The following is a 10309-nucleotide window of genomic DNA, read 5'->3' as shown; positions in this document are numbered from 1 at the left end:
GCTTCTAATTTTTTTTTTTTTTCTGTTAATGATGTGAGGAAATTTCTTCCGAAGAGGAATGTAGAAGCTCGTATGTTATTGATACCTTTAAGCTGAAACTTCCTATTTTCATACTTCATTTGATCTTAGCAGATGTTCATTGCACTTGCTTCACTACTTTATTGTTTAAAGACCATGATAAACTTTTTATACTTAAGAGCAGATAGTTCAATACTGTGCTTTATAAATTGCTAAAGCATTTTAGGCAAAGCATTATGACTGCTTGCGTGATATATTATTTAGTGAGTGTATCTTACATCTTGGCTGACTGAATCTGCATAGAGTAAATTAGCTTAGATTCATTTTCCTTGGTTCTCTGCAAATGCTTCTTTACATTTATAGATATTAAAATAAGATAAAATAGTAAGCTTTTAAAATTAAATGAGTGTAAGGTAAATAGAATTTCTGAAGCGACTCTAATGGATTTTCATGCAATGCTGTTTATCTTAATGGCAGCGGAAGGGAAAATTTTGTGTCTGGTGTTTTCAGGGTGTTGGACAAGTCCATTTCCTCCTTAACTGTTCTAGACACCTGATGGCAGTTCAGATGAATACCCTTGTTTTCCTATCAGTGCAGAAGCAGTACTTGAAGGTATGCTGTTTCTGCTTGAAATGCGGAATAAGGGAAAGGGATCCCTTGGCTTTTGAAAATCTTATCAATCCATCGAGATTCAAATGCTGCCTCCTTAATTCCATCTCAGTGCAATGCTAATCCTGACTCTCAGGTGTTTGGATAAGCAGTTTCTCCAGTTTTGTCATGAGCTGATTTCAGGTCTTGTTCCTAATTCGGATGCATTTTTGGATGTTACAATTTATTCTGAAAAGTTTGATTGACTTTATGTTCCTTATCATTTGCAAGTGACTGGAGCTCAGTTGCACAGTGAATTTCCAAGTCTGCCTGGCCAGCTTTAAGCCTGGCTTCTTTTATGTTAGTGTTTGTGTGAGCTGGTCAGGAGCCCTGGAAGAAACAATTCTTAGGAGAATATATTTGAGGGATAGTAGTAAAAGCCTTTGAAATCCTTCAGAATGAAAGGATGTGTTTTGGGTTAAGGTCCAGTAGAAAGAATATCAGCATTAGTGTTAATGATGGTGAGTGTGTTCAAAAGATGTGAAGTTCTCTTCTGCTTTGGAATTGGCACTTCTGTTTGAAAACAGCACATTGTCAGCTACAGATCCCGTATCAGGAAGTGAGGTGCAAATATTGAGATAAGTATGGAAGCACTAAAGAAAAATGGCCTTTCAGTTGAGTTCTCCAGTTCCCTAGAGGGACAGTGCTGGGTAGAGAAGCTGTTTACCTGAACCGTCTGCCTCAGTCTGAATCTGTTAGCATTTTACAAATTTCCTGCCCTTCAGTTTACCCCAACGACTGCTGTTACTGTTGTTTCTATGCTGGAATTGAGCATGTGTGCTAGTTGGTGCTAGCTACTGTACGGACATATGCTGGGAAAGGAAGAGAAGGAAGTTTTTCCTTTTAATGAAGTTGAATAAAATTGGTAGAGCTACTGATTTTATTTTCTCACCTTGCTTTTTTTTAAATTCAGTTCAAAAGGATCTTGTATTTGAAAATAAGAATCCTTTTTTTTCTGCAGATGTTATGGTGTTAGTCCTAGAAACACCAACACTATGCATGTGTGTGCGCATGTTTATGTTTGTACAAATGTGGACAAGGTCCTTGATTTCAAGGTTCATGAAGTAAAGAATTGGCACAAATATCCCCATGTTCTTCACTTAGGCTTATGGGTCACTACCATTTATTGTTTAAATTACTTTGCTGATGGATTGAGATGAAAATGTTTTCTTAGTGAAGGCAGATATTGTAGTTCAGATTTATTGCGACATTAGAGCTTTAAAAAAAGCATATGCCCTGTGTGGTATATTACATTAGCTGGCTACTCTGTATCACTTGAAAGCACTTCATAATCTATAGTTTCTAAATTTTCCCATGATGTGTAGTTGAGATAAAATGCAGTAATATTGATGTGATATCCTGAACTTAGGATCGGTGTACTGCATCAGAAGTAATGTGACCTGTTCAAAGTAAGGGAATGTAAACAACACATGTTTATCTGTAGTATTCACATTGATTTTTGTGTTTTTATTTTTAAGGAAAACATTCATGTTAGTCCAAAGTAAGGAAACTGTGGGACCTAGGGAAAGCAGCAGGACAGCAGGCAGTGGATAGTGGGAGAAAAGTGGAGCTAACATTTAGTTTTTGTAAAAAGGGTATTTAGATATTCCTCTCAGCTGAATTTTCCATGTTCACTTCTGTGTTGGTTTAGATGACTTATCACAGGCCCATTTCTGTTCTGTGTATGAGAACTCAGCCAGAGACTTTCCATACCTCCCAGCCTGCACAGTTTGGCCATTCTCTTTTTATCCCAATTCTGTTGTTTTGTCACAGATAAGAGGGATGGAAGAGTTCAGTGCTCTTCTTGCAAGAGTTCTGCAATGATGTTTATTTTGGCTTGGTGTGTACTGGAAGTGCTTCTATGGTTAAAAGTATGAGTTCAGATTTTGGAGTAACAGACTCTATTGTATTTCTTGACTCTTGCTCTGTGTCCATTTGCTTGATCAGTGAAGTAGGGTTACATCAACTTCTTGTGACACAGTGTGTGTTTCTGTGAAGAGTGCACTGTAAGTTTGATGCTTCAAAGACCCCCATCAGCACCTGCAATTGCCAACATGAAAGGATATAAGACCGAAAATTAGACATGAATTTTCTATAATATTTCTTTTCTGTGATCAGAAGGACAATTTTTTCACTCGTGGCTTATTTATTTATTTATGTATTTATTTTAGACTGTTATTCGAGAGGTCCATCCCCTTTAAATGTTAGTTCTGAGGTTCCTTCAGTGTCACTGGGGAGGAATAGACTATCTCCTTTTGGGGCATTATGTTAAAATGTAAGGTATGTCGATATGGAGAAGTTACTGGCAGTATAGGAGTTGAGAATTCAGTAATCAGTTGTAATTAACTCTTGGCTCACCTGTCCTTATCCTCGAATGATTCCAGAATTGAACTTATAATAAAAACATCTATTTGTTTGGAAGACACAAAGAAAACAAAACTCTAAAGATGCCTGAAGTGTTTGTCTTTAGATTTTAGTTTACATATAATGCTATTTTTGAATGTACAGCATTGGATCATTTAGCACTAGGAATCACGCTCAGATTGGAAAGGCATTTCTACTGTATAGATGTTACTGGGAGATGCTATAAAAACCTTTTACCAGCCATTTAACATAGAAAGACCTGAGGGTTTTTTTTCCCTTCTTTTTTCGGACGACAAATGTCACAAAGGTTTCCCTTTCTAAAATAAAATCAAGTTGTAGGAGCAGATTTTGATTATCATATAAGTTGTCTCAACTTACATTGAGATTATTTAGATGCATGCCTGGGATCTTAGAACATGTATGAAATACAGTTAAACCAATAAGTTTGTCATGTGACTGCTGTTATATCTTTGTAAGTGTTCCTCAATGCTGATAGAAGTATTAGGCTGTAAGGAGTGGGATAAATGCCAACATATGGCACCCTTACAGTGATATATTGGAGAGTCAAATGCCATTAACTGTACAAAAAAATTTCACTATGAGTGATGTCCTGCCTAAAGAAGCAACGTGTGATCCATCCTTCTGTGCTCTTGCAACAGTGACCTCAGACTCATCCTTTGAGGTCCTGAACGTCTCCCCCAAAGGGAGCTTTCTGCACTCCCCCTGCTCAGTGTGTACTCTGCTAGGGAAGCTCTGGGACGATGGTGTTCCTCTCCCTGATGCTGGAGTCTGACTCATCTGTAGCTCTCCTTGGCCATGCTCACACTAAGCTCCAGAAAGTGATGAGCAGGATTTTTCTAATGAGCCGCAATGCTTTTCACAGTGATGGCTGTGTGACTGTATGCTAATTGGTGTCCTTTGTTGGGAATCTGGTGTGCCTTTTGCCACCAAATCTGTTTTAGTACAGCTTCTGCATCTTTGACAGTCAAAATGAAGGTTTCATCTTCGTTACAATCTGTTTTTCTGATGGATACAGAGCAGACTGTGTGGTGTGTTTGTATTTAATATTTTTTGCAGTTTAAAGCCTGAGTCATTGAAGGCCAAGTTTGCTGTATGCATTGTGCTCTTATACGCACAATGGCTGACACAAGTCCTACCTCACCTCTCCGCTACTGCTTGATCATGGATAGCAAAAGATGGCACTGGATTCTTGCTGGTTGCTAGGGAAAACTTTTTATTCCTAGGCAGCTAAGGTGAGCTCGGGCTGAGCTGTAGCAGTGCAATTACTGTCCATGTCTAGGCTATGTGAAGTAGATTTAGCGTCTCCATCTAGTTCTCAGCGGACGGGAGGCTGTTGTGAACAGCCTGCTACGATGATCACAGCACAGAGTACGGGTTGGCCATGAGATGAATCCTGCAAATTTAAAAATTAAAGCGTGCAGTTGACGATTATAAACTCTTGTATTGCTTTTATGGATGCCTCAGGTCAAACTTGCCAGTCTAGCTCTTCTAACCAGAGTAAATTCTGTAAATGTGTTTTGCTTTACCATCTGTCACTGTCCAGTTTCAGTGTAGCAGAATCCTAACCATAATTCCTGAAAGTCTTGAAAATGCCTGTGTGTGCAAGGAAAAAGCAAATTATGCATGAAATGTGTAGTGTTGCTGTGTTTGAACAATGCAATCTGTAGGTGGCTAAAGGGCTAACTAAATTGCAGGCGTAATGAAAGCTCTGTGGTATTTAGTATATGTTCTGTCAGCATTAAACAGTCACCTTGTAAATATATGTTAATTCTGAAGGTGTAACTGACCTTTTTAATATTAATTGAAATGTCTCATGTTTAGAGGTTGGAGCTATCCTAGAAGAGACAGAAGCCTGTGACTGGTGGAGCCTGGGAGCCATTCTTTTTGAACTGCTCACAGGGAAGGTAGGGGACAACCTACATTATAAAAGAGACATGCTGGCCAATAGTTTCTCACAAGTGATTTGCCCAGTTTTTATTTTCTTCTTTCTTGTATGCAGATGTGCTTTGCATAGCAGAGTATCCTTGATCTGCTATGTGTTCATGGCCAGAGAAATTAAGCATGCTTAAGCTTCAGAATAATTTGATAAGGTTGCATCAAGCTAAGGACTGAAAAAAAAGCCAAAACCAATGCTGTCCTCTCAACCACAGTAAAATTGAAGCTCTCTAATATCCCTCCTGAACATTTAATACTTTTTTTGCCCTGACAGATATCTTTGTTTCAGCACTGTTCTCTGGGATAGTTTAAATGCTGTGTGTTGCAGTGACACATTAATTCAAGCCTGAGCAGACTCTCTTGATGGATTGCCTGCACTGGGAGGTCTCACGCTGATGTGGTGATGCAAAATTATCTCACATTGAGACAGGAGGATACCACCTGTAAGGAATGCTGATTTCAGTATGTGAAGACAGGGTGCTCAGCCAAACTGAAAAATAGTGGCTATTTGGCAGTTCCATGTGAGGAAAGCAAAGTTCACCAAACTCCAGAACTCTTCAAGTTTGAGCAATAGAGCAAGAGTATTATGATGTAAATGTTCTAATGGCAAATCTGTATCTGTAGAGGTTCCTTTCAGAACCAATATTTCAAATTAGGAAGCACTGAAATTTTAGCCATGTGTGTTAATTGACATGTATACTAGAAGATAATCCAGCACAACATTGTTTTGAGTTAATAAATGTATCTGACTTTTTTTTTTCCCCAGACCCTGGTTGAGTGCCATCCATCGGGAATAAACACTCATACTTCTTTAAGTATACCAGACCATGTATCAAAGGAAGCCAGATCGCTGATTCAGCAGGTGACTGCGGGGGAAAAATCATTTTCTATGGGTACACGTGCAATCTAGATGAATACTTATATACCTGAGCTGTTCTTGTGGAAATTATTGTCAAAAGAAAAAGCTGCTGATAGGAATGTGGATAGGTCTTTTGTCAGCAACTGATGATTTTTGCCTGACTGGTTTGTTGCATCTGGAAACTGATTTCTGCTTCCTGGTGCTCTGTAGAAAACCAGAGTGCTCTGCTGTTTCTCCAAAGAACAAATTTGGTCAGTAGGTGCTTTGGCAACACCTACTGGTGATACATGGCCATTTTAGGAATTCTGTCCTAGCTGTTATTGGAAACGTTTGTGATGAAGTGAATTAAACTCAAAAATATTGAAGCCAATCAAACAAGATGGCTCAAAGTGCCATGAAACCCATGACAGTGATTTGAAGTGTCAACCACTTGTTGAAAATCTGGTTGGAAATTTGCTGTGCTTCAGGAAATTCTGGGTGAAGGACTTCCAAATGTGAATAGTCCGACTTCTGTAAGAGGAAGATAACTATTAGGTTAGACAAAAAGCTAAATGGGAAACTTTAAAATACAGACAAACTTCCACAATGCTATACCACATATTTTCAAACTAATTAGATTTAAGTTGTCACAACTGAGGAAAATAAATAACTTGTCTGTGTAGAGTCTTGAATTTCAGGTAACACTGTCTTCCTCCCTGTAGTTAATTTTGACCTATCTGTGCAAGTGGGGCCTGGATCAGACCTATTCCATTTGAGCTGAACAAATAATAGATGTGAGCTGTGGTGTTCAGCTTTGAGTGGAGAGTATCTGGCTAGTGAATACGTACAAAATGACATCTCTTAGATGAAGATCTGAATGGAAGAAAATGGAAAAATAGTTTCTGAAGAAAATGAAGGAAGGACTTTTTGAATATTCAGCAAGTCAAAGGCCCTAGTGAAAGACTGATTTCTGCACTGTTAGTATTGAATGATGAGTGGAGAGGCAACCCGAAGTTTGAACCTCCAGATTTGAAAGTGCTTTTACAATGCATCTCTGTGTTTCTGGCAAGGATAGGAAGGGAAGTGATGAAAGAAAGATCCCATTTTTTTGAACCTGCATTTATTTTGTTAGATGGTGGCAAACTTTTGCCCTCACCTATAAGTGCAACGTGACTTAAATGGATAAAGAAAAGCAAAACCAGCTCAGTGAAGGGAATTCTTCCCTTCTAATACTGAAAATGAAGACAAACGAACTCATCCAGTTCACTTTTCCCTGCCAAAACAGGATTGTACTGTGCAGACTAATGTGTTGCCTGCTTTCATATATGCCAAAGAGTGGCTTTTTTGCCACTTGGAATGTAAGTGGCAGAGATATGTCTGTCACTTTCAGATATATTGCGAGACCATAATCTGTTCAGAGGACAGTCACCCTAGTGCCTGTTAGGTTAAGCCTTCTGATGCAGGCTGGTGACGTGTCAGGTGGAGGTTCAGCTCTATGAGCTAGTAAATCACATTTTTGTTGTGTGACTATCCAAGGAAGCTGCCATTCATTTGTTGAGGAAGCCTTGTCAGGAAAAGGAAGAAAGCTCTCTTGGCATGGATAGCAATTTGTCATTGCGACTTTCCTTCCCTACACTGCCAAGGTCAAAGCATCACAGAATAACTCTCTAGGTTCAGTGTTCAGCTACACAGAGTTACAGTTCAGCAGAAGGCAGAGGGACAGTGGCAGCATCTGCTTGTGTTGTCTTGTGGAAGATCTCAGAGCAGCACCATTCACTGTCACCATGTTACCTTTACAATATGACATTACAATTGCAAATAGCAAAGCTATCTTAGAATGTGTAAATTCATATGTTTATTGAAGTAGACTCACTTAGATGTTGAGTGCATTAAGATATGAGTACACGTTGTTCCAAGAGACAACTGGGAGAAGTTATCCTATTAGCTATTGCAGAAAGAGCAAGAAAGAAATCGTGCCTTTGTACTGAGTGTAATTGAATAGAGGATAAACAATTCTCTGGAAGTGCAAAATATTTTTGTGTGTCTTTATTAATATCTTCAGAGTATTACCTTTGCATTCCCTTTTATGTGGATTGATATCTTTAAACAAATGTAAATATTGTGATTTCCTTTGCACATGAATTCAGCATGTGATGTACAACTAGAAAGGGAATGAGGTGCTGAATCTCAGGAAATTTCCATGGAGCCCTTATGCTGTTGTTTTGTTTGTTTTGTTTTTTTTAAGCACTGGGATTTTGATTTTTCAATCTTAATGTATTTGTAGAACTCTTAAAAAACTTTTTTTTTTTGAAGAAGCAGAGACCTGACTGCCATATTTTAGGAACAACTGGCAACTTATGAAATGGAAAGTTACAGACCAGTGTCCCTGATGTAGCCTTATTGCAGTGGTGTGAGCAAAGGTTAACATGAAGCAAATGCAGTGGCCAGAGTTCTACAGATGTAGGCTCTGGCTGCTGTTCTCTTTTTAAAAAACGAGGTTATGCTTAAAATGAAGTCCCAGTGTACAGTGCTTCAGGGTATTGCATGCTGTGATCAGTACTCTCTGAAGACTGTATCACTGAGACTCAAGGAAAAGAGAGTCTTCCATTTACTGCATTTTAGGAATTTCAAGTATGCTTCACAGTCTTGAAAGTAACTCAAAGAGCAGGAAAACGGTGGGATATCCTTTACCTTAGACCTTTACAGAACTTTTAAGCTGTTGTTTTTGTTCTTACTCACTGAATCATATATATTTTTTCTTTTTATATCAAGCTTTTGCAGTTTAATCCTGCGGAGCGTCTTGGTGCTGGCGTTGCTGGTGTTGAAGACATCAAATCCCATCCATTTTTTGCCCTCATAGAATGGGCAGATCTGGTGAAATGAGAGATGCGCTCACCCTCTGAACAAACTCAGGTCAAGTGGACAACTTTCTCTGGCACAGAACAACACCAACTTTCTTCCTTCGGGTGTCCCAAATCCTTAGACGTTCTAACTGAAGGACGCTGGACCAATCATGCCAAAAGCAAACACTTTTAACAGGACTCACCGATTGTGCAGGGTGCTAGCTTATTTTTATGGCAACTGGCTGCTATGTGTGTGTAAGTCTTTTCACCAAAGAGTGATTTGTGATGAAACTGCTGCATAGCATGCTTAGCGCTGCCAGACTGTCAACTAAGTGACAGTGCCCTCCTGGTGCTTTGTCTGGTGATGGAAGTGTCTGTAGAGTGTGCCAGTTGAAAATATCTTTTATACTGTATGTCAGTAGACCATTTCCCTATGCTAAGTGCAGCTGGAGGAGGGAGGGGAACAAATAATTTATTAATGGTATATGCTGAATGAAATACTAAAATGCTTTCTGCAAAACTTGACACATTAAAAATAGTATATCCATTAAAAAGTAAGAAAGCTGTTGCATAATACTGTGGAATGTGTCTTGAAAATGGCATATCACTTCAAACAGTGGGAAGAGCATATAAAAGGCAAATAATCCTGTCAAATGTTGTACTTTGTTGGCTGGCACTGTCTGTTTAAAACTCTCGACTCTGTTATATTTGATGAGCTACGTGTTAACGTCACTACAGAAAGGGAGACCTTTCCCTCAACCAGATAAACACTGCTTTTGCAACTTGATAAGGAGCAAGAAGACACAGTGCTAAATAAATGTATAGATTACAAAAGGAAAAGCTCTTCTCTCGTCACTGCAGTCACTACTTAGCACTTAATGAACTTCACTTCCTCTAAGTGTCCTATTTTTAACTATTTCTTCAGGAAAAACGCTTTCTTCTTGTGTTCTGCTTGAGGAAGCTTCTGAACTTTCTATTTGTTAATGATCTGAATAAGTCAAAGAAAGCCTTCACCCACTCTGCTGCTCGAGCAGGAAGGAGTCTGGGCTTTGCTCACACTGAGTGACTTGGTGTCATCTCTGAGCAAACCCTGGTGGGTAAGACCTGGGAACGAGCCTGCTAGCTGACCTGTCTGCTGTGTTGGTAAGGTCCAGAGAATGGGAGAAGGACACAAGGGATGTAGAATATTGTGCTGTGTGCTGTGGTTGCTGCTAATCAGCCATGCTTGTATGGGTTCCCAATGTACAAACACTGCACACTGTAATGTTGTACAGATTATGGATCTGTGTTTTTTTCTAAATGTTCCCTTTGCTCTCTTTCTGTTGTGTTTTTTTTTTCTTAAAAAAAAACAAAACTCCCCAGCTTTATCCGGAGAACAAAGACCAGACTCCTTTGGGAAAATGAGGTGACAGCAATGATTTTTGAATTGACTTTTTTTTTGGGGGGGGTGGGGGGGAAGTTGTATCCTTCCATTTGTATTTTAGCAGCGCATTTTATGAGCATTCCCCAAAGTGCATCTGCACAGTCTCCATCTGTTAGACACCAGGTTGGTGTATTGAAATAAAGTGGAAAAGGAAAATGCTTCACTTAAACAAAGGAAATCTGGAAACTTTTTTTCCTTTTAAAATTATTCCACTCCCCT

The 10309-nt window shown here is 39.1% G+C and overlaps 1 protein-coding gene across 1 annotated transcript in view; it reads left to right on the top strand.

The window, feature by feature from the left end:
- Positions 1-9507, top strand: part of RPS6KC1 (ribosomal protein S6 kinase C1) — a 73627-nt gene extending 64120 nt beyond the window's left edge. Inside the window, exons 12-14 of the mRNA XM_031552361.1 lie at positions 4873-4955; positions 5753-5848; positions 8597-9507. Of these exons, the coding sequence (XP_031408221.1) occupies positions 4873-4955; positions 5753-5848; positions 8597-8707 (290 nt within the window). The 3' untranslated portion in view covers positions 8708-9507. The remainder of the gene's footprint in view (positions 1-4872; positions 4956-5752; positions 5849-8596) is intronic.
- The last annotated feature ends 802 nt before the right edge of the window (positions 9508-10309 follow it).

The sequence above is a fragment of the Meleagris gallopavo genome, chromosome 2 (genome assembly GCF_000146605.3).
Source record: "Meleagris gallopavo isolate NT-WF06-2002-E0010 breed Aviagen turkey brand Nicholas breeding stock chromosome 2, Turkey_5.1, whole genome shotgun sequence".
In the NCBI taxonomy this organism is placed as follows: Eukaryota; Metazoa; Chordata; class Aves; order Galliformes; family Phasianidae; genus Meleagris; species Meleagris gallopavo.
The sequence above is the reverse complement of the archived record's forward strand: the minus strand, read 5'-3'. Positions and strand labels throughout refer to the sequence as shown.